At 40.7% G+C, this 24,847-nt stretch overlaps 1 protein-coding gene across 9 annotated transcripts in view; it reads left to right on the top strand.

The window, feature by feature from the left end:
* SEMA6A (semaphorin 6A) overlaps window positions 1-24,847 on the top strand; it is a 119,965-nt gene that overhangs the window by 72,248 nt on the left and 22,870 nt on the right. For 3 of the 9 annotated variants that reach the window (XM_083818207.1, XM_083818209.1, XM_083818208.1), the window contains 10 exons: window positions 693-910; window positions 3,951-4,082; window positions 6,908-7,063; window positions 8,913-9,089; window positions 9,882-10,022; window positions 10,129-10,209; window positions 12,189-12,247; window positions 14,104-14,124; window positions 14,258-14,308; window positions 21,430-21,594. In XM_083818207.1, the coding sequence (XP_083674333.1) occupies window positions 693-910; window positions 3,951-4,082; window positions 6,908-7,063; window positions 8,913-9,089; window positions 9,882-10,022; window positions 10,129-10,209; window positions 12,189-12,247; window positions 14,104-14,124; window positions 14,258-14,308; window positions 21,430-21,594 (1,201 nt within the window). The remainder of the gene's footprint in view (window positions 1-692; window positions 911-3,950; window positions 4,083-6,907; window positions 7,064-8,912; window positions 9,090-9,881; window positions 10,023-10,128; window positions 10,210-12,188; window positions 12,248-14,103; window positions 14,125-14,257; window positions 14,309-21,429; window positions 21,595-24,847) is intronic. The other 6 variants (XM_083818215.1, XM_083818214.1, XM_083818213.1 and 3 more) reach the window with 3 other exon arrangements.

The raw sequence follows: 24,847 nt of genomic DNA, 5'->3' as shown, positions 1-24,847 counted from the left end.
GGGTGGTTTCTGATGGTGGCAACATATGCCGGAATCTCTTTTCCTAATCATAAAAAGCACAAGGCAAATGTTTTTAGTTCAGCATACTAGGCAGATGTTAAAAATGGCTTCTAAAGCAAGGAGATATTTTTCTTTAGGAAAACTGAATTGGAGTAAAGAGGGGTAGGAATTTTGTGCTCTGCCATCCTTCAAAGAATAATTAAACACTTTCTGCATTTTTGTGAATTTCACAATAGCGTTCTGACTAAGCAGTCAGAAAAGCTGACCAAGGTCACAAAGGTGGAGGGCAGGAATAAAAGCCCACCAAGATTTGCATAGTCTTTAAGTGCTGAAAATACAAGAGTCAGAGCAGGCGGCGTGGGTTGCAGGGATTGTGAATATAAAATGTGCTTTTGTTTGGGGAAATAGAAAGCTAAGCAGTCTGTATGGAAATGAGTTTTATATGGTTTGAGAACAGATCTCCTGAAGGATTTATGACTGTATATTAAATGCCACAGCCTTATCTTTTATAGCACACTGTTCCAAAGCTGATTTTTTTCTGTTTCTTATTTGTCACAGATTATGGAAACATGGGATTAAATTAAGCACCTTGCTGTGTTGTTTCAAATGTTTTAAAAGCAAAATTCCTGTAGAGTCTTCAAGTTCAAACAAACATTTCATTTTCTAAATTATTTTTGCTCTACTCTTTCCAGGTAGTTTTCCCAAGGGTGGCTCAGGTTTGCAAAAATGACATGGGAGGATCTCAGAGAGTGCTGGAAAAACAGTGGACTTCCTTTCTCAAGGCTCGTTTGAACTGCTCAGTTCCTGGCGATTCGCACTTCTATTTCAATATACTGCAGGCAGTTACAGATGTTATCCATTTCAATGGCCGAGATGTTGTTTTAGCAACCTTCTCCACTCCATATAATAGGTAATAGGCACAATAACCTTTTGTTTCCTTTACGTTTCGCTTTTCATTGCAGTTTGTTTTTACTCCATAAAGGTCCAAGAAGTGATTGCTCATACAATGTAATTATTATACACCATGCACTTACTGATAGTTTGTGTTTCGTTTTAAGGCACCCTGCCATTGCTTACTGCATTTGATATTTGATAATTTAGAGCAGCTTTCAAACATTTACTATCTGGACACATTCCTTGGACATTTTCTTTACATTAGAATAATTCAGACCAGCCACCAAGAAGTTTTACGTAGTGTAACTTGCAGAAGGTTATTACAAAGAGAAAACACAGTTTTCCTTTCTTGCAGAGAGAGGACCAGGTCTGTCCTGTTCACATGCTCCTTTCCTCTATTTCGTGCATCTCTACCAACATTTTGTCCTGGGAGAGCCAAAGTCCTCATCCTTCCTGCTCTCTGCAAGGAAAGTCTCTAGATCAAAGAGAGGGGAGTAGTGGAGCCTACTAAAGCTTTACAGTCTGTCAGTTCCTACTTTGCCTATTTATTCTCATAGAGGGGTGTCTTGAACCCTTCATATTGAGTCAGCCAATCTTTCAGCTTTTTAACCCCTGGAGCTGCAAGCCGTGATGCTCTTAACAGAAGTTTCTGGGAGCAAGGGGGAAAGGAGGAACCGAGCTAAAAGAAAAATCTCTTCCTTTTCCTGGCCACATCAACATGACTTTGTGCTGCAGAACCTACACACAGGAGTCCTAACCTTGCTGAAATACAGCCATAACACAAGCAGGTACCAATAAGAGGACCCATTCTTCAAACATCTGTATTTCACTGCTCACATGGTTTCCAAAAAGCATCAATTAATCTGTTAAGAATTTATTGCCATTACGCATTATAATGTTTCTCCAGAAGTTATTAGAATAGTAACTGTATCTAATTATTGAATTCTCCTGGAAAAGTGAAGAAAAAAAAAAAAACTAACAGTCTAATTAAAAATATATTGCTGTTTCATGGCGTAATGCTTGAGTTGAAAGGGGAATTTTATAGCTGAAATTCATCTGGTTTTGCTGTACACTTGCCACCTCTCGTCAAAGCCTGACCTTAGCGAGGTCATGCACAGAGCTGACTTCAAATGAGAGTAAGCCCAGCCCTCTGTTTAATCACTGCTTTTGACATCAAAACAATAGGAAATGCAGTGGAAGAAAATAATGCCACCAATAGGGAATGCAGTTTTATATTATCTGCTCTTTTTTTTTTTTTTGTAAACTGTTTAAATAAAAACAAATAAACAGAGAATCAGCATAAGCAAATAGGCTGTATCTTGAGATTATCTATACATTGAGATGTCCTATTCTGCTAGTATTTCCTGTGGTATGTCATGAATAATCCTTTACTTGAAACCCTGTGTTTTAGAATCTAAGTACTTGTTTTTAAATACAAATTTCTTTGATCTCTGGAACAAGAGCATCCCCCTGGAGTGAGCTGGCACAGATTCCTCAATCCAATCTGAGATCACCCTGGGTGGGAGCTGGTGGTGGGTTGTAGTCAGTGGGTAAGAGATTGCCTGTCTGTGACCCACAGTGCTCCATCCATATTGTTTTATGACACTGTGGACCTGATAATTGCCATCCCCAACGGAAAAAGTTTCTGCAGTCTTCTCACTGTAGTGATCCCTCTGACACTGTGGAGATTCGTGATGAGGACAGTTCTCAGCGCGTTTAGTTCTATAGAGTAAGCCTGAAGATTTTAGGGTTGTTTTTTCTTTAGTGCTTAATCCAGCAATGTGTAAAACCTTCTATCTGTAGTGGGACTTGCAATGCCTTAGGATGTGGTCCTGCATGCAGCCAAATACACCCCTGACCAAACTTTATGTTGAAATATATGTAGCTGCTTCACCTTAAAACTCTTGCTGTGCAGTATCGTGTTAATATAAAGCTTTGAAGTAAGTTTCCTTCCATATAAAAACCCGCCCTGTGGAGATGAAAGTAAGACTAATACTATCTCCCTGCTTGTTGTTTCCTTCAATAATAAGCATTTCAAAATCTTTAAATATTCAAGCAATTGTTTTTCTATCAATTTATGTACCCTTATGAGTTTTGTTTTATTCTCTGTAACAGTGTTATAGTTCCTACGTTTTCTCTTTGGTGTATAATAACCTACTGGCTAAAAGCAAGATTGAAAGCCTCAGCCAGCTGGGTTCATGCTATTTATCTGATAAAATCAAGTAGTGAAAGTCAGACATGAATACAGTAGTTCATGTGTAAAAAAATGAAAGGTGGATAAATGAATAATTCATGCTTCCAAGTGACTGACCATGGGAAAACCCTAGGCTTTTCAGAAAGCATGTAGGTAAGGTTATAATTATGTTTAGACAATGCTACCATGCAGTTGCATGCAAATAATCAAAGAGTTGAAATTTACAACTTTATCATCTAAAAATCTGATTGTATTTGCTTCTACAAGCTCTTTACACCTCATTGAATAATTGAGTTAAGCAAATTGCCGAGCATAGTTAACTTCTTTCCATTGGGAAATCCTGCCAGAGATGAGGCTGTAAGAGGATGGAGTAATAATGTGCAAATGCCAGGCCAGTGGCACAGTGCAGCATGCTTCCAGTTTGATCAGCTCCAGCTTCTGAACTGTCTGCAGTGTGTTTTTGAGGCATGACAGGGACTGTGAAAATTCATACTGAGAAAATGTTGTGACTTACAAGAACTTAAATTTCCAAATAATGGGCTCTAAATGAGACTGGCTATTACTCCTCATGCATTCCCAGTGGTACACAGAGTTTCCCAGATTCTTTCTCCTCTTCAAGATTATTGCAATTACTTCTTTCTATAGAGGCTTTGAAACAAATTGTGCTGGCAGGAGCTGTCTGCTGATCGGTACATTTCAGTCTTTTCCATGGGGTTGGCTTTTCCTGTCAATACTCAGAGGTTACAAAGTTCGGGATTGAGTAGCCTGTGACAGGAAGACTTCTATACAACATGTTTTTCACTCAAGATTTTATGCATAACTGCAGAGTGAGTAACAATTTCTTGGAAATGTCACTTTGCAGCATCCCTGGCTCTGCAGTCTGTGCCTATGACATGCTTGACATTGCCAATGTATTTACTGGGAGATTCAAAGAACAAAAGTCTCCAGATTCCACATGGACACCGGTTCCTGATGAACGAGTGCCCAAACCCAGGTATGTTTAATGTGTAGTGATATTGTTCTGCTGCGTGCAGAGTTTTTGACAATTTGAATAGTCTTTTAAAGTACAGATCCAGATGAAGATATATATTGTAGTAATGAAAAAGGAGTTAAGTTGCATTTGGAGCTAAGATATGAAAATGGGATTTTTTTCACTTAAACCATATTTGTGTAAAATAAATCAGGCCAGCATCATATCCGTTTGGTCAGAATAACTGCCATTTTAATAGAGCTATGAGTTACCTGTTGCAAATTGGTTCAGTAATGGATGTTTCTTGTAGCAAAGTCTGTACTAGTTCTGAGATTTGCTCTTCTGGGGTTAACATACAATTCACTTGCAATAGAGGATGGGGAGGCAGGGCAGGCAGCGTTCCATCAGAATAGAGGTTTGTTTTACGTCATTTCTCCTGAGTTGCTTTTCCTGCTTCCACTTCCCTTCTATTTGCATGTAGTTCCCTTATTACACTTTCTTTCTATTTCCTACAAGCACACCTTTTGTGCAAAATGGTGTTGACAGTCAGTTGTTAATCCATTTACACGTGTTATTTTGCTCTAAGAATATGATGTAAATGTAGATAGAGCAAATTAATTTATGCACAAGCTCTACCACTTTAATATATGTTTTATATTATCTGTGTTATCTTTCATATCTTAAAATAAATAAATAAATAAATAGTCTAAAGCTCTGTGGTGGCTACTGGGATTCTACACAAGTCCAGATTTAGCCCACCATGTTTTAGAGACTTCCCAAGTATACTGTCCCAATGCTGTGTTTACTCTGAGGTTGTCAGTCAAGAGAAGAACCTGGTAATGCCTGGAAGATCTCAAAAATTCTGTGTCTGTTTTCAGTCTGAGCCCTAGAAAGGCATCTACCTGCACTGGCCCTGGATTTTCTTCTCCTTTTTGCAGTGTTTCAGCAACTCACTGATGTGATGGGCTGCCTTTGTGAAGAAAGACTGCATGAGGGCTCCAAGATCATTTATTTGAAAACAATATTCATATAAAGAATATTTGCAGGGACAATGGAAAAGCATAAAGAAAAATCTTACTTCTTTTCAGTGGGAGGGGAGAAGAGAAAGTTGCCTTGTAAGTTTGTGAGATGATCCAATACCATGCTAACGGTCACAACGAAGATAGGATACTGTTACTTCTTCTGAGTCAGTAGGAGATAATGAGAGCTGAACCAGTAAACAGTGTTTCATATAATATTTGGCCATCAATCTGCTTAATGGAAATAATCATTACTAGCAACTCATGTTGAAATTCATAAGAGGCAAAAGATGCCTTTGAAATAAGGTCATTTTTGTTTGGATATCTCAAACGTGCAGAATATGGTGCAGAAATATTAGTGCTCCTATTGATCCTAACATTTGTCAGAGGCTTACTGGAACCTTTCAGGGGCCTTGCTTCCCTTTTTTGCTCAGATGAACAGGAGGGTTTACTCAGTTTTATGTTTATTCAATTAAGCCAGTTTTGAGATTATAACAGGATTAATCCAATCTGGTGACTAGGATTTAGGAAAAAATAGGCCTTCAGATTAGACGTACGGAAACTCTAGGTACTGAAGTGCCAGAAAGCATAGGCTGCTCCCTAGAGAATTTCACCCAATAAATCAATGCCCTTGTCAAGGATTTAGGAGATCGGTGATGCCCTTGATTTCTCCTTCTCTCCCTTTATTGGTACTTCTGTATGTAGTCACAAAACCACCAGAATATTTTGGATCTGGAGAGGCAGATCACACAATCTCTGCACATAATGTTTATTACACATCTGTGCAGGACTATATTCATTTACCCAGTTAGTCCCTTCCGGACCTGTGTTGGCTTCCTACATAACATTTGGTTACCTAAATTTTGAATATTTATCTAAATCAGAGTGGCAGATATGACAGAACCAGCATTATACTTTGTTCAAGCTGGAATTACTTCACTGATGTCAGTGGCTCTACCCACTTTAGGTCAAATGAAGACTGGACACTGCAGAATGATTATGAGTGGATTATCTTCTCTTCTCACAGTGGCTCGAAGGCTGAAGGATCATAATGGTCCAGGAAATGGGATCAAATGAATTTTTTGTTGGAGAATGTAATCCACAAAATATTAATAACAGGCAGAGAATGATGCTGCTTCCAATGTAGAGATTACCTGTTGAGGCAAGAAGGGTAAATTACGTTAGAGGAGGACGAGAGATTTTAGGAATACAGTGAGTAGATTTGCATTTAAATTGTCCAAGAATGATTATTTAACTTCTCAGTGAAAGTCCTCTATGTGCTACAACACTTAAATTCTCCCTGAAAGAAGGGTAAAACCAATGCTTACATGGATGCTTGCTGGGTTGTCTTCTTCAGTAGTCCTCTTTCTACCAGAAAGTACTGAAATCAGCACTCTTTTACCCATAAGAACAATTTCCTTCCATATGATATCGATTTCTTTTATTCCAAGAAAGAACAGTCAGCTAGTCAAGTTACAGATCAGAAAGTGTCTCTGCCAGTGAACAGCATTAAGTCAAACGCACAGATAAAGTAATTAGGTTCCATGTGAGTGGATGAACTACAAACTGTGCACATCAAACTCCTGCTAAAGAAATGGATTTGTTCTTTTACGTGGCAGCATGGAAGTTCTTTTGGTCTGGAGTAGAGGACAGAAGGCTTGGGGCTTTCCCGAGGGGCTAAACAAGTCCAAGAGACTTCTCAATCCTTCATTTGAAACATTGCAATGCACTTCAGATTTTACTGAGGACATCATGACAGTTGTTACAGAAATGAGATTTGCACTTAGACATCAAATAAGTGTTCTGGATTTGCCTTCTTGTTTTATTTAGGCCTGGTTGCTGTGCTGGCTCTACATCATTAGAAAAATATGTAACCTCTAATGAGTTCCCGGACGATACTCTGAATTTCATCAAAACGCATCCACTGATGGATGAGGCCGTACCTTCTATTGTCAATCGACCCTGGTTCCTGAGAACGATGGTCAGGTAAGTGCCTCCAAATGGACTCTTCCTCATTGTAGCGTGCTGTCAGGTTGTGCTAATGATCTTGCTTACAATGCTCTCAAATTCTGTAAACATCCCTGTTGTGCTGGGCATGACTCCAGCTAGGAGAGATGGCAGTGCTGAGCAGATGCTGTAGAACTCCCTGAGCAGCTTCCAAGATAGGAGAAAAAAAAAAAAAAAGAAAGAAAAAAAAACTCACTTCTTTCCAACCATGCTGGGCTGAAACCGGATCCTGGGGGAAATGAAGTGCAGGGAATGTTGACCTGCCTCTTGGCTTATGGGTCAGTGTTTGGGACAGCTCTGTAGAAAACTTTGGACAAGGATCAACAGATAGCCCAGGGATATGTATACAGAATACAAGCATGCCTACCAGGATATGTTCACAGTATATGAAGATGTCTGTTGTGATATGTACTGGTATGTTTTACTGTTTACAGAAGTGTGCAGGCAGAAGCAATCACATAATCTGTATCCTTTCTATGACAACAAGAGAAAAATAATAAAGAAGAGACTCGAACAAAGACTCATAAATCAAAAAGCCTCAAATACACCATACCCTTCCTTTGAAAATATGTTCCCACTCCTGTGTCATGCTGTGGTCACTATGCTACTTTTCTGCCCTCCAGCTGTGGTTGGAATAAAGTGACTAACTTTTGCCATATTTCCCGTATTATTTGCCATATTATGAGTAGTATTTAGCACTGGAAGGGTTTGGCTTAGTTTTAGTAGTGTATGTTCTGTCAGGTACTTATGCTGGATCAAAGGCCACTGATTTTCGATTTGGAGCAAAAAACGATGACACATGATGATCCCTGGCTCATAGGGGCACCAGTTCTCTGATCTTAGTCTAGTCCTGGACAAGCTGCTTCCTATGTGGGTCATCTTTAGCTTCCAGTTATGTTATATCAGGGGCCTCACTTGGGAGCCAAAGTGCCAGGGCTGGTGTGCCTTGAGGTTAAAGCAGAGACCCTGTGTTTAATGCTGCATGAACAGCTGGTGCAAAGAGTTGTCGTGAGGTAACAGTAAACTATTTTCCTGAGGAAATGTTGAAAACCCTGGGGTTTATAAAGGCCTGGTGGTTTCAAGCCCAGCAACATTGCTCTGCTGCATTCCAGTTACATACCTCCAACCAAAGATGAGAACAGCAAGCTCCGTAGAGTGCTTTCCTTTGATCTCCAGTACCTGATAACTAGTACCAAATCACCAGTACTCATCTTTAATAAATGATGTGATCCCACAATTTGATATTGCCTTAACACTGAACTTGCTTAGTGGTTGTTATATGATTACTTTTAGTCAGATAAAATAAGGTTTACCTTCTCAGCATTGCACAGGCATAGCTTTTCCTGAAAAAAAAAAATAAAGGGGGGGAGGGAGAAAAATTGAATGTAGATCTGTTATCAGTATTGTTGCTTTTAATGTAAATGAACTTGTAATTAAAAAAATAAAACTAAAAAATCACTGTGCTGATTTTCTTTACCTGCCTATAGAAATCATCAGGCTAGTACTTCGGTTTTGTTTGGAAGGTTAATTCCTAAATTGTCTCAGACTCTTTACAGCCCTTCAGCCTTCTGCGTGAGGTTTGCTGTTGAAGACATGTCTGCTAACTATTTGACATCTGGATAAGCACACAAACACATGGAAATTCCCCACCATTTGGGGAGCCAAACTGGTACAGTCTGTGTTGACTTACAGGGTTATTCAGTTAGAAGTGCTTAAATATGCTATATGGTTGCTCAAAGGCTATCACATAGTTATTTGAAGTGGAAAAAGAGATAAAATAAATGGCAATCTAATCCACATGATGCAAAATGCTGTATTGTTTTTCTAGATACCGCCTGACCAAAATTGCTGTCGACTCTACTGCTGGGCCATATCAGAACTACACTGTGGTTTTCTTGGGATCAGAGAAGGGAATCATCCTGAAGTTCTTGGCACGGACAGGAAACAGTGGTTTCCTAAATGACAGCCTTTTCCTGGAGGAGATGAACGTTTACAATCCTGAAAAGTGTGTATCTGATTCTTTGTACTCGTCTATTGGTGACTTTTGACACTTCTGATTTCCCAGAGAGCAAGTTGTCCCATGAAAAGGGAAGCGGGCTAGAAGAAGCCAAGTTCTCTGAGTCATTTTCTATTGTTTGGGGGGTGGGGGGATGTCTGGTTGTCAGTCTCTACATTGAAATAAAATATTTTTTTTCAGCATGTCTAGAGAATAGCCCATCATCCTATGCAGCAGTTGAGGGATAATTAAAAGCAAAATTCTGCAAAGGGAGATTAATTTTGTAATCCTATAAAAAACTGATTCCTCTCCAAATAACTCACCAACCAGCAAGCTACTCTCCAAGGGAAATTTCCCACATTTTAGCCTTCCTCAAATATGCCTAAGGGGGCTTTGAAGTGGGTCATAAGCACACAGAAATCTCAGCTACTTTGAGTGCCGCAGAAGGATAAACAGAAAAACTGAAGAGCCCTCAGAAAGCTTGTTTCGTGTGTAGTATCTCTCCACTTCTCTGGCCCCATGCATTTTTAATGCTTTAATACTTGCTTATATATCTTTCTACCACTGCATTTAATGGCTATTGTGTATTCTTTTTCCTCCTTGGCTCATTCAGTTCTCCCCTTTTCAGGTTTTGTTTATGTTGGTTTGTTTGTTTGTTTTGTTTGTTTTTGTTTTTGTTGTTGTTGTTTGTTCGTGTTTTTTTTTGTTTTTTTGTTTGTTTTTAAGATTGAGGAATCATTAGGTTTTCATCTGGTTGCCAGAGGAACTCACTTTTAACTTCATCTCACGTTTTCGAATCAGGTGCAGTTACGACAGCGTGGAAGACAAGCGGATTGTGGGTATGCAGCTTGACAAGCCCAGCAGTGCCCTTTACGTTGCCTTCTCCACTTGCGTCATCAAGGTTCCCCTGGGGCGGTGTGAGCGCCATGGCAAATGCAAAAAGTATGTGCTTTGTGGTGGCACTTGCCCTCTTGTTGGAAGCCCATGTTCCAGGCGTGGGGAATGTGAGAGCACTCAAGAATGCCTCCTTCTGCTCTTCTTTCTCAAGGGCCTGCATAGCATCCCGAGACCCCTATTGCGGCTGGGTGAAGGAGAGTGGGGCATGCACACAGCTGGTCCTTGGCGCTAAGTGAGTAATGGCTTTTGCTGGAAGGGCCATGAAGCGCTGGCGGTGGCGCCGGACAGACTTGGAGTGAGCTGTTTGAAATGTGGGGCTCTCAGGGTAGAAAAATGCGTGAAGTGTTTGTTCCTATCTTATTTGCATTCTCTGAAATTTCTCACAAATTTTTTTTTTGTGTGAACTGTCAGCTGATTGGTGACTGCTGAAAGAAGAGGAAGAATAAAATGAAAGAGCTGTACTAAGGCCCACGTGTTGTTGAAAAGAGGGAACTGGATGGCTGTGTCTGGACCAGCCCACACTGGAGCCATCACAGCTGATTAAAGAGGCAATAGAATCCAAATTAAATTACTGAAGCAATTTGTCCACTGAAAACAAAACCAGTCCTTCTAATTTACTGTGCATTACTAAGAGGAATCACAGAGCACAGTAAGAGCTTAAAGTAGATTCAGAGAAGTGCTGGATCTCCCCTTGCTCAACAGTAGAATTTAATTATTTTATAATAATGAAAGTCTGTGAGGTTTTGTTTAAGTATGGTTACTTAAGCCTTGCAGGAAGCAGACCTACTTCAGACCTCTCATTTCTTGGACACATCTGACACAGTTCACACTTGCCCACTCTGATGTACAACTAAACTTCAAGATAATGGTGTAAATGTAGCACAAACATCACATAACCCCAGTAGCCCTACAGCCAGCCCAGCTTAACCCTGAGTCTGTACAGGTCTTCAGTGTATAATGGAAGACTTACCATCCCTGTGGTTCCTTCATGTTCTTAATTTGCCATTTCAATTCAAATTGTCTTGTCCACTGTGGAAACTATACCTATGTCTATATACTTACATGCTTTCTTACAAAAGTGGGTGCTGTTTCTGTTGGATACTTGGTAAAATACCATTGAAGTTCACCTGTGTGCATATGAGGTTTTCTCAGCCTTCTAGAGGTGCTTGAGGTTTTTTGCACTTGCCATGACAAGGTTATGGGGAGTTTTGTACCTTACTTTCAAAAGTGTCTCTACTATTTATCAATAAATCCATCAAGACAGAAGCAGTGCAGCTTGCAGTGGTGCAGTCCACAGGTGAGCATGGCAGGTTGCTCTCTATCCAATGCAAAGCACTTGGGAGGAGATCCAGATCAACTGTTCGGATGTCTGGTGGACTTCTAAATTAACCAACAGGAGGCAGAGGTGTTAGGTGCCCTCTTGGAGTAGGTGACAGTTGAGCAGTAGTTTTAAGGACATAGTGCTGGGAATTAAGTTTCTATATGGGTAATTATGCCTCCACATCAGGATGCTGACTAATGTAGACAGACGCTTGTATTGGAGGTTTTCCAGGGCTCTTGTCATTCATCTCTTACTGTATGGGGAACTTGGAAGAACAGCTTCACTAGTTATCCAAAATTACTGGCACAGGTTAGGAGTCTGAATTGGGAATGTCAGCTAGGAAAGCCTGTAGGTATTTATCAGTACAGGCCCTTAAATTAAGCGTAATTCACTTCGTGATCTGGACCTTATGCCCTGCAACCATGTTCAGTGCACTACCTAAACAACTTTGAAAATGCAAGTTTGTCCCCCAAGCACAGTACCTAGCCAATAGTTTAGCTTCCTTCCCATGTCAAAACGTTGGTGCACCTTGACTACTGTATGGACAAGTCAAGGTAGGATCGTAACTGCTCATGAGAATGTCATATTTTTTTTTTGATTTAACAGTTTAAAAATATATGAATGTTTGCCTCCCTTGACAATGAAGTATGCAGTAGATTTTCAAAGAAGAAAAAAAACACACAAGGAGTCATCAGAAGCCAAAGAATCACTTAGCAATGACAAAATAATTGAATGCCTATCTTGGAATTTTTTAGCCTTCATGGGGAAGTTCCAAAGAAATGGCTGGTTTCATGGTGTGTCTTTATTTCAGTTGCAGATGTGATAATTTCTTTCTGGTGGTGCTTGTGACTATCGTTATTCATACTGTTATGTTTCTTTCTATTATTTAGGCTGGCATTTGAGCAGGACATAGAACATGGCAATACAGATGGCCTGGGTGACTGCCAAAGTAAGCAAAGCTTTTACCCTCTATTTACCATGTGTAACAGCGTCTTTCTGAATGCCTCAAATCGCCCTTACCTGTCGGGCATTCTTTTGTAGCAACGTAAGGCACAACAGGGACAGCAACTGCAGCTAAAGGTGCAGGAAGAGGAGGAACAGATGTTTAAATGTATTTAAATAGCCCAATTGATGTGATTTATACAAACACTGGTCTTCATAGCAGTTATGTAGTGGGAAGACCATGGTTCTAGAGGATATTGATTATAGCAATGAAATAATGAGATGAGTGTTCATTGTGTTTATCAGTCACGGTGGTTGGGTTGTTTATGTAGATGTGCAGAAGGAGCTTGGTTTCTTGTATAGACTGTGACTTGGACTACACTCCCATGCATAACAGGGAGACAGTGAAACATGTCTTCATCTTTGGGTCCAAATCAAGAAGTGGGAACTTATGTGTTTGTGAACCTTAGTTGATTTTACAAACAGGCTGGACAATGTAGCAATGTTAAGGATCAGGCACTACTGATCCTGCCTAAGAAATGTTAATGGTAAACCTTAGGTACTGACAGCATGAGTTGGAAGCTTAAACACAGTCTTTAAATATTTACATTTTGTACTGAGATGCTTAAAAGTGCCCAGCTTGCACTATGTGCAAAGAAACCTTGGATGCTGATTTCTGAGCTGTCAGGAACACCAGCAGCTGTGTAGCTTGTTCAAGACAGCTGTTGTTCCAAATGTTCTTGCCAAAGTTGGTTTAATTGTGAGCCCCAACTATTATTTACAAACCTTATGAAATCAAGAATCACATTCTTTTTGGTGCAATTTGCACTAATGCCTATAGACACACACCCAAAACAAAACAAAACAAAACAAAACAAAAAAACAGAGCTCAGGAAGTGAGAGAGTCATTACTTTTGGAATACAGAGCAAAATAACAGAGGGCGAGAGTGTGCTCTGGGATACAGTGCAGTCCATAATCTATGGAGAAATCTAGAACATTCTCATGCCTTGCGCATCCTTGTTCAAGAGTCATTTATTATTGTGATCACTGTGCTTACGGGAGTACAAGGATTTCAGCCTCTGCTTGCCCTTGTTTCAGCTGCACCTCCCTGTGCCCTAAAATAGGGCCATTTAGGCAGTCTCTTAAGTTTTTTGAAGGAGGTGTACACACAGTCCTTTCTGTGCTCCCTGTAAAATGGGCTAGCACCAAAACCAGGTCAGTTCCCAGCTGGTACAACTTTGCCCTTTTCAGCCCTTTTCAACATAGTTCTGCTCTCCTTGGGCAAATAGGTTAGACAGGAGCGGAGTCTACCTGACATCAGTTACACATTAAAGAAACATAGGAGATGATTCAGAAAGAGCAAGTTGTGCTCATGGAGAGAGTTCTGCTCCTGTACAGCGAGCAGTAAAGCCAATACCCTGCCTAAGTCCCTCTTCAGCCCGGAGTGATGCATTGAACCTTGACACTGCACAGGGGTAGATTTCACTCCCTGCTAAGCTGACTGATCTTTTTACTTTATGTGGTCTTGGATCATGTGAGTTTTGTCCTCATCAGCTCATGATTCTAGCTTTATCACTCCTTGTGCCTTGCATTGGAATAGGATGTGACCTTGCAAAGAAATCCATGGCAAAGGGAAAATTGTCCTTCCCACTTGTCCCTTGCACGGGGCTAGTCATGAACACTTTTAAAGTCAGACATTGTTTAAAGGTATGTCTGAATATTAGTTTTGCCTGGATCCTTAGGATAATAATCATATACATATAGATATCAGCTGAAGCATAAAAGGTTGTTAGCAGCAAACTATTAAAAAAAAAAAAAAAGAGAGAGAAATAATGATTTTTCCCCTGTTATTTGTCTTTCAGATTCCTTCGTAGCCCTGAATGGTAAGGAAGTTCCTAGTTTCACTTTTTACTGACAGAAAATCCATTTTGGAGGAATCACTTTTTACTAAACTTTTATGTATTTTCATATTTTTTGTTTTATTTAATGTTTCTTCCCAATTTATTTTGTTCATAGACATTTCAACTGCTTCACCTGATCATGAAATGTCTTACGACACTGCGTATGGTCAGTTTATGGGTGTTTTAAAAAATTCTCCCTGGATCCTTGTATTAGCTAGTATTTTCTCTAGTCAAATAGCTGCTAACCCTTTCTTATTTGTTTTGTCTTGGTTTTGAGGGCCTGATTCACTAATCACAAGTAAGATTAAGTCATGCTTCTTGATTTGCAATCCCTCTTTCCTAGTCCTCCCCCAAAACTGTCTCCATTGAATTAAAATGGCCAATTTTAATGGCACTCCAGCAGATATGATTAAGAGCATGCTTCATCTGAACACTCAGACAAAGGAACACTTGGAAACAATGATGCATCTTATCTGTTCCCTGGGAAAAACAAAACAGCTTACATCCCACTCGTGAGTCGTCCAGGCTGGTGTCATGACTGCTACAGCAGCTAGTCACCAATAATTTAGGGAAAGGAGCAGAACTGTCCATGGGTGATAGACAATCTCTCATAAACCAAATTAACTATTACCTGTGTCAGTTGAGATGGGGTTATACCCTGGGTCCCAAAGGTTTCTCTCACTTCTGGAGTGAGTCATTTATGTTGTACATGCTTGCAGTATCATAATACCCCTATGGTACCTGGTCTGTAAATAAAAAGGGGGATTCACACAGCAAATTAAATGACCAAAGCTGAAAGGAGCATTTTTGCTAGCCTAGAGTAGCAGTTTCCCATCAGGCAGCTGTTAATCTGCACTCGCAGTACTTTACACCACTTTGTTCTATGTTTGAAAGTGGATTACAGTGTCACTTGGAGTGCAGAATAAGTGTCTTCTTGAGGAATTACTGCAGAATAAATAATCACTTTAAATTCAAACCTAGACTTATATTGCAATAGCTTCTCTTCCTAGATGTCCTGAACAAAAACAAGTACTCACAAGCTAAGAGGATGTGTGATACTGTTCCCAGTGAAGGTAATGGCAAATTTCCATTTGGAAATTTGGAGGGCTGGGAACTTGCTTGTGAAATTGCTTTCATTCCGGCTGTGCAAGACTAACAGTTCATCAGAGCTCAGACAAATTTATAATATGTTTCGCTGAATGCAGCTAGAGGTAGGTTAGTTTGCTGTTGTGACGATGCACATTAGATTGATCCCTTCGTTTCCTGCCTGCAAAATATGTAGATGCAAACAGAACCAACAGCAACACATGATAGTACAGCAGAATATAAATAACACAATCATACTGATCAGCATTTAAAAATAAATTAAATAAAATTTCCCATGTTGTTTATCACCAGGAAATGGAAAATGTGCAGGTGAAATTTGTTTGCAAGTATGATAATGAAAACCAGTAAAGGGAATATACAAAATCTAAGTTGAGACTTCGTAATGTATGGAAGACTGATGGTTTCATCTGCTTATAGAGTTTGTAGTTTCTTTCTGTTGAAAATTTCTATATATCCAAAACATAGAGCAGTAATTAAAGGATAAGTAGTAATAATAAAACCCATACTGCTGAATCTAAAGAAAAAGAAAATAGCCCTGGCCTACTGCTAACATGCCAGAAATGTCTTAGGATTCCTACTACTAAGTGTGTTTGGAGGCTGCACAGTTATAGCTGTAGGCTGTGGTTCTTGATCCCATCAGCTACCATATTAGTAGGGACTTTAGCCAAAGCTGGTATTTTAATCTGACCAAGAAAGCTGAAAAATGGTTCAAGTGAGTGTCAAAATGAAAAAAGCTGTAGTCCCAGGGGAGTATAGGTTACTATACTTGCATGTCAAGCACAGTGATAGATTTCATGAATGAACCCAGCTCTTAAAATAAGATCCTATTGCCAAATGTGAGAGAAAAATGCTGACCCAACACAAACGGTTCCCATTCATGCCCTCTTTCACAGATGATTTCATTGACGTTTCTAATGTAGATCCTGATACATGGTCACTAGGCAAGACAGCCCTTCCTTTATGGGTTCAGTTGAAATAACCTTAATGATATTACTGTAGTTAGTCTCTTTCCACCTACCAGGGCAAAATACAAAAGGCAAAGTGCTAGTCACCTCTCTTGATCTTCCCCATGAGGACTGTAAAAAATTCCAGCACTAGACAGTAAACCAATCTCAGTAAACATGCTCATGTTTGCTAAATGTTATGTCTGCTCTTCTTTTTTCTTGAGAAAACAAAATTTTATAAATAGTTTATTTTACTGTTATTGAATACAATTAAATGTGTAACTAAATGGTATTTCATAATAGATTAAACCTCAGAACACTGGGACATACCAGGTTGCCAATCAAGTGAATGCTCAGGATGCAAAATGCTCAGATGCAAAAGTCTTATAGCTAGATTACCCCTTTCGGCTGATTTATACCACCATAAATCAGCTCTCTTTGGTAGACTTACTGCTACTCTGTAGCAGTGTACATGAAAGGAGAATTGAGCCCTTAATCTTTGTATTCCTTACATCAGCCTCCTCCTGAAATTGGCATCAGCCTCCTCCTGAAATTGGGCTCCCTTTTCTGGGGCAGTCTTACATGATCAGTTGTAAACAAATAACAAAACTCAAAGTCCACACAGGTGACTATTCAAGTACATCCCTTTTGACACCCAAGGGGAGAATAGCAGGTTGAAGTTCTGCGCAGAAGGTCAGAGAGGAATGATGTGGGAGACATATTTAAACAAAGAGATGAGATTAGATTCTTCCACAAAATTGTAAGCAGCTTCAATTACCTTTGGAAACATCAATTCTTAGTGAATTGGGCCCTTATCTTACCCCCTAGCCATATTCCTTTTTCCCTCTGTAGTATTGATTTAGCCTTTCCCTCTAATTGTCTAATTAGGTTGCTATAGCTGTTAATAGGATAGTGTGTGGACATCTTAACCTCTGAGATCCTAACGACTTGTGCATATTAGAGCAACTATCAAATACGTATTGAATCCCTGTCTTTGTTTTAAAGCTGAAAAAATCTCCTTATATTTTACAAGTGCACTTCAGAACAAGCTGTAGTTACAGAAGTGCAGCCCTTCTGAATCATTATCCATGCCTGTAGACACTAAGTGCTTTTACTGCGGTCCTATTACTTGATTACAGCACTCCAAAAGAAAAGTTTTTGCAAATAATGGAAGCACCCTAAAACAGATTTTTTAAAAGCCTGTCTATTTTGAATTTTTCATGTTTGCTTTAAACAAAGAAGTTTGAAAAGCACTATGTCTGCATCTTTGCAGGTGGATTGTTTTAAAACAAAGGCAGATCTTTGATTTTTAGATGTTTAGGTGTATGAAAAGCTAGTCGATACTAACATAGAGGTACTGGCTACCTCTCAGATATGCTAAAGCCTCTTTAAATTGCAGCAAAGCCTATTTACACAGTCAGAGTGGTAAAAATGGTGTGATGGGGAAAAAAAGGCCCACTACGTGTTGCAAACGATACAGCACATTGTAAAGGTTTCATAATGGCTGTGTGTGAAAGGGACAGGAGTGGGATGCCTGCCACTTCAGCCTTTTCTCTGTTTATGAGAGAAACAACTAGCTCATACGTTTGTGGTGTCACTCAGCTCGGAGGTGAAATTCACCCAGCGGGACTGACTGTTCAGCCACTTACAAGACACAGTGACAATGCTTATGGTGTTTGGTGTGGCAGCCACTGCCCAGTAGCAAGTGTTTGCAGAATACAACTCCAACACATGTGGGGTAGGTTATTAAGGTTAATCTGCTCCTGCCCTGCTTCCACAAAATGGAAGAAAGTTTATGTTGATTATATGTGGAAGACTGTTTCTCAGTGTGTACTAGACTAGCACATTAGTAACAGAGCAAATAGACTGATTTCTCGCGATTGTGTGAAACCTTTCTCTACCTAACTGCCATCTGGTACACATTACTATCTTCACAGAGCCTAAGCTTTCCATTTCCAAGAACTTCTCCATGTATTTGCAGCATATGGTTGAGGAATTTTTTTAATTTTATTTTTTTAGAAAATGTGTCCCTTAGGCATATATTTCTTCTAGATTACTGTATTAAGAAATGTTTTTCTTCAGCCATACTTTTGGCTTTTCCTTAAAATTGTCCCTTTAAGCACATCTAAAGTGAAAGTGTCTGGACAGAGATATGGACATATAAATGCATATGTAAAGCAGGTATAAAATATTATTGCTGCTTTGCAAGATTTCCTTCTCTTCCACCTCCTTATCAAGCTTTGACTAATTGCTTTCTTATGTTGAGTGCAGCACTATTTGTAGGCTGACCAAATGTTGTACACATTATTGTGGCCATTGAATGGGGTATTAACTTGGAGACTGAAACCCCATGAATGCTGGCACTGTGGTTTAGTCCTTAGGGAAAAGAAGACATGAAAATCTCGTAACTTCCATTTTCTGGCCTGTTCTATGTCCCATTGTTCCTCTTATTTCTTGAGAATGAGCACAGGAATTGACAAGCGTAAAATGGTATAAAAGTGAAAGCTTTCATGCTCCAGCATATTCTTGCTTCAAAAGGGCATGTGTTTTCAGCCACTGGGCCTCTACCCGTCCTTTTGGAAACAGGCAGCCCTGTAGAACTGCTGTGGAACAGGCAGCAAGTCTGGATCGAAGTCCATCATCCATCTAACTGTGTGTTACCAGTGCTTCCAGCCATGCTGTTGCTTATGGGAACCTTCGAGAAGAGAATATTGTTTGACTTGTCTTTCCTATTTGAGCAACATTAAAAGCTCTGTCTTAAACAAAATACAGCCTCTAGTTTGCCATGTTAAAGAAAGGTGGCTAGAGGAGACCACCCTTCCTACCAGGAGAGAGAAAAAAATAATACAGTGCCCTGGTCAGCATAAGCCCTCAGCCTGAGGTTCAGTGCTCAATTAATTTTATTAATGATTACCAGTACAATCTGAAGGGTGAGAATGCTCCATGGTGAGAATGCTGAATCTGACCAAATTGCCCTGCAAAGAACACTGGTTACAGGAGTTAGTTCTGTCCATGTCCTGTGCAAAACACAGTCCAAAGTGCTGCTGCATACAATCCTGCACACTAAATCAAAAATGCTCCTCAAACATATGCAGAGGAGCACAGGCATTTTCTTCCCCTCCAAGATCATTAATATTTAGCATAACTTCTTTAAATCATAGCAGCATTTTAACAGAAGCTGCAGCATTTTTGCTGATTTCATCAATATTTCAATCTGATGAAGCTGCTAAAAGGGATGGATAAAATGAAGCACATGGGTGTATCGAAAAACATTTAGATTTCTGATGGCTAGAGGGTAGTTGGGAAGCTGAAGTTCATCAGCTTTCCATGCACTGCAGGGATTGATGTTGCTTCTGAGAGCAGGGACCAGAATGGCCAAAGCACTGACGAAGAATCTATCTAACCTTTTCAACATTTTCAGGATACTGCTTCCTAAAGCTTTATGTATATCCAGACACTGTTAAAGACAAAATAAAGAAGCACAGTCTCCTTGCACCCAGCTCTGTGCCTTCACCATGGGGCTCCTTGTGTTGCTATACTTCTGCCCCAGTGAGTCTTCTTTTTGTAAGCAGTGAAACAACATTTGGGGAAGAAGAGGGGAGAGTCCCTGCTAGAGCAGTCTGTAGCCTGGTGACTGGCCTCCTCCCCAAGGGAGACTCACATCTGTGGGAGGAAAATTAAGTAGCTATTGAAAAGGGAAGCAGGAGAAAGAAGGGCTGGTGTCAGCTAGTCTGTCCAGTGCTATCTGTAATGAAAGCATTATCTGCCATTCTGTCCAAATAATCTGATTCTGTTAGTTTAAATCTGAACATGTTTCAGAAGCCCTTCTTTTGATGGGCTCTCTCTGGAGAGTAGGTAAAGGGAGGTGGAGTTACCCCACATTAAGGCCCAGAGCACTTTGAGTCCTGCTGAAAATAAGTCATTTTGGTGCAAGTGGTGAAAAGGAACTTTCAGAAATATGAGTCATTTTAAGGTCAGAATGTGGTGTGGATGGAGTTTCAGTGCCCCCTTTCCCAGGAGTCATGGAGCTGCTGAGCCACTGAGAAGTCCAAGTTGGGTCCATCATTCAGAGACCATAGACTCCAAGCGTACTGCATTTTGGGTGTTGACCTACTTCCTGGGGTTGAGCTGCAAAGGACATACATATGTGCAAATATATTTATGCTAAAGCCAAACCACTGTTAAAATTGTGCAGTGTTTCTGGCGGGTCATTTCCTGTGAGTGTGCTGTTTGTTAGGGTGTATTCAACCAGCAAGGAGTTCCTCAGTCATGTTCAGGATAGCAGTGACAATGTCTAGAGCAGCTGTGAAACTCAGGGGAGCAGGGCTGTAATCCTCTCTTCCAGTCAAGAGGTCTATCCTGTGTGACAAATGCAAAGCAGATCACATCCTAAACTTTCCTCCTTCAAAACGGGCCTGCAAGTGTTCGAAGGGGCCTGGAGCAAGCAAGCAATGCCACATGTCTGTCCTAAGAGGTCTACCAACCAAGTGTGCTTTGAAGACCATGGCAGTTACAATTTCTTGGCCAGGTTCATGTAGTAAGGCCTTCACTTCACTGTTAATCTGAGCAGAAATGATGTGTGGCTCAGTGCTAGCAGTCCTTACCTCAGAGCCATTGTAGACCACTGCTCAGACAAGACTGGTGGCGATGGTGGAAGTAGGCACAAACCCAGTGTGTTTTCCCTCCCCAGTGCACAGGTTCTGGGCAGCTTCTCATTCCCTCAGAGACAGGAGGCAGAGGGCAACCAACATCATCGTGTTGTAGCTCTTCCGGCATTCCCCTCCAGTTCTGGTGGTGCTAGAAGTTGTTCCATTTTATTGCTTAAATTGCCTTTGAAATTGCTTTTCAACCTAAGCCAGTGCCAGACAGTGTGGACTGATGCTTCGGTATCAGTCAGGTTCATGTGCAGAATCCAGCTGAAGGATGTTCGACTAAGACAAAGAGTCCTCATGCTGCTCCACATGCGTTTAAAACTGCTGGGCAAAAAGACGCAATTGCAATCTGGGCTGCAGCCAACCACACACACATGCAGCCATTAACACCATCGCACTGGATGGTCTGGAAAGTCCAAATTCTGTGTTTCCTTCAAGCAACGCTTTGCAAGGCCTTCAAAGCCATGCTCAGCCTACGAGGTTCACCCATGGAGGAAAGCAAAGCTTGTGCTCCTGAGCATGAGGTGGCGTGGTAAGTGACTAATGAGACTTGTCTTCCCTACCTGTATTTATAATGTAAACAGGACACTCCAGTTCACTAGTTCCAAGCACCACCTCTTCCGACTCTTGGGCTCGACAGGGTTATGATGCTAGGGGACGCATGCTGGATTGGAAGGATCCGCTTGGTTCATCCGAAAATACAGACCCATATGTGGCAGTTTCATCCCATAATCATCAAGACAAGAAGGGTAAGGCCTTGGAAATGACTTCCTGTGGTGAGGAGGGAGGGGGTGAGGACTGAAGTGTAACTGCTTCCAGCTGGCTCAGAGCAACATGTAATAAAACTCCTGTGCTATAATTAAAAGCTTATCGTAAAGCCTGAAACTAAACAGCCAATCTCAGACTCAGTCCTAGATAATTCACTGCCTGAGGAAACCACACAAAACAAATAGAAATGTATGCCTTTGCCGTGTGTATTGTGCATGTGCATGGGAAGGAGGGAAACAGTGGGGATTTAGCTGTCTTTAAACTTTATCTTCCCTGTTGTCTGACAAAGGCAGATTCGTGGCTTTCCATTTTTCTTAAGAGTGCACTTTTATATTGCCTTTTTGTCAGAATTCCCGGGGCAGCACAGCAGGTCTCAGCTAACTTCGCATTATTTCTGTCTCTCGCTGTCAGGAAGATATACTGAAGCTCCAAGGTTGGCTCTACTTTAACTGGTGGAGTTACACAGATGCTGGTCCTAGCCACTGGACCTGAGCATCTAACCTTTGAGAATGGGGGCTGCAGAGATCATCAGTGTATTTCAAAAGATACTTAGGTGGTTGCTGGTGGAGAGAGTTTCTCTGCTGCATTTTTAAAGCGCCAAAATGTGCTTTGACTTAGGTGGTGTTTCACCCTGTTCAGCCCTGTGCTGAAGCACGCTTGTGCCTGAGACAAGGGACAGCCCTGCCATTTGGCCTCTAGTCCTGTTTTGCTATGCATGCAGAGAATTAGGCAGAGAATTGCCTAAACTTGCCACTTGAACCTGCTTAGGGACAGAGTAGCTTTTCTCCTGAGCAAGGATGGTAGTGACCCATCGTTCTGTCATGGCCCTCCATCATTCTTCCTGCTGCTTTCAATCCATATCTGAATGAGGTTAAAATGGTTCCTTTGTAAATGGGGGCTTAGGTTCAAATATCTCCTCTGCCTAGAGAGATTTAAGTCCTTGTTATTCTTCTCCAGGGTGTTCTTAGATCTCTTCTTTCAATCTCTTCTCTGTTGAAGATGTTTCACTCTGTATGGACTAATTAAGTACTCAACGGGCCAGAAGGAGGATGGGTATAAGCAAAACTCAGTTGCTGAGTGGTTAGGGCACTCACCAGGGGCAGGAACACACATGAGCTTCAGGCCTTTCTACTATGAATACTTTATAAAAAACACTTAAAATATTAATTGAAATGTGGATTCCAGTCTCTGTTGTTCATGCATTTTACATGAAAAACTCATTAGATAAAAGCATCAGCTGTTCCTGGAGAAGCTACTACCATGCCAGACCTACTGCTTTGAATTGTCTGCCCAAACTAGTAGGTTACTAAATCATATTCCTTCCCCTCTGCCTGACCCACTGAGTCTTGAATTCTCTGCACTCACTGCAGAGACTTTCAGCAGGGGGTAGTGAGCATGTTAACATTGCAACACAGTTTTCAGCAGAGCTTCATGAGCAGCTGGCGATGGTCTGGACTGTAAACTCGGTGCCTGGCATTCACAGCAGCCCCAGACACACGATGTCTCCCACAGTCTTGGGATATCCTGGAAATTTCTCATTGAACTCTCCTTGAAGAGCCTTCACAGCTCCTGTCCACAAGGACAGTGTGCATCACCTGGCCGGCCCACCTGAGACAAAGTCTGAAGCAGCTTTCTGGCTGACAAGCTGGTCAAATCGGGCAGAAGAAGCAGTAAAATTTCCTGAGATGCCAAGGAGGCAATTAATCTAGTAGCCTTGGCTTTTAGGCTTGATGGCAGCAAATAGAATAGGAATATCTGAAATCCCCCAGGCAGAAGATGTGACTTGTATCCCAACAAGTATCCCATCCTACCAACAGTTTTTCCTGTAAAAAAAAAAAAAAAAAAAAAAAGAAAGAAAAAAAAAAGAGGGGGGAGAAACTGCCATGTATTCTTTTTCCTTCAGCTGGATTTTAGAAGAGGCTACTGTTACCAGATTTTTTTTTTTCTGAGCTTGATCATGTAGACATGATCAGGATAGGAGACTAACTGCAAATCTAAAGGAAAAAATGAATTTCTGAACCTGATCAGACTTACCTGTGACATAAGCACAGAGCTCCCCTGTACCACACAGACCTGTGGGCTGCAGAGTCTCTGCAGAAGAAGTTCAGGCCGCTGCATTACTCCAATTCAAAACCATAATGTAACGGGCAAGTGTTTGAGGGTGTTGAAAACAAAAGGTCAGATTCCAAATCCATGCTTAAGCTCAGTTTGAGAAATCATCCTCATTTTTTGAATCTGAACTCTGTTCCTCAGACCTTGCTCTTCAGCTGCAGAATGGCAATTTAAAAAATGTTATTTCTGGGTGTCAGGTACGTAGAGGAGAGAAAGCAGATAAACCTGCATGCTCTTCTAAAGATGGCATGTGATTTACCTATCACTCCTTTTTATCAGAGAAATAAATCAATGACAATGCTGACAGCTAAAAATATATATATATATATTTTTCTTTTTCTGTCTGGCCTCTTGGTAACACCTGGTATTCAAACTTCTTAAGCTGAGAGAACATTTCCTAGAAAATAGTGTTCCCTCTTCTGAAAGTAAGTAGTGTTTTTCTCCTCCTCCCTGAGAAGAGGGGATGTCATTAAGCAGACTTGATGAGGAAGGAAGGAAAAGATCCTTGAACCCAGCTCTTCTGCTGGTATCAGTCAGGGATGCTAGGTCAGAAATCACCAATAGTGGAATATCTGGCCCTTTACGTACCCAGAGGAATGCAGAGATGTGTATGCATTTTAATGACACTATTTGTTATGTGTGGATCTGTACTTTACAAATCCTTTGCAAAGCAGTGCTTAGTAGATGGAAAGCTAACTCTTAAAAGCATCTTGTATGCCAGCAGAAGCTTTCAGAGGAGCATGCAGTGAAAATATTAATAAATATATAGCTGTTGGATTCAAATAATTTTCAATTCACTGACTGATGAGGCGGCTTACGTTCAACAGTTCCCTCCTCAGGGAGTGACGGTTACCAAAGATCCTTATTAGCACTTGACAGGGTCATTTAAATATCATGCATTCTTTGTTGCCTAATTATTAATATTGACAAAGCTGGAAGCAGTCTTTACACAATCAAAACAATGGCGGCAGAGGTGACCGCATGGTTGTTTACCATTACCATCCACTTGTGTGTTGTTACTCCTTGCCTTGCCCAATCAAAGCTGGTTGGCTCCAAAATTGCTATTGATTTGTTGTGTTTAAAGGGCAAAGGAAAGAGTTCTTGCACAAAATTAAATCAGAA

Source organism: Anser anser (assembly GCF_964211835.1).
Source record: "Anser anser genome assembly, chromosome: Z".
In the NCBI taxonomy this organism is placed as follows: domain Eukaryota; kingdom Metazoa; phylum Chordata; class Aves; order Anseriformes; family Anatidae; genus Anser; species Anser anser.
This window is presented reverse-complemented; position numbering and strand designations above follow the sequence as displayed.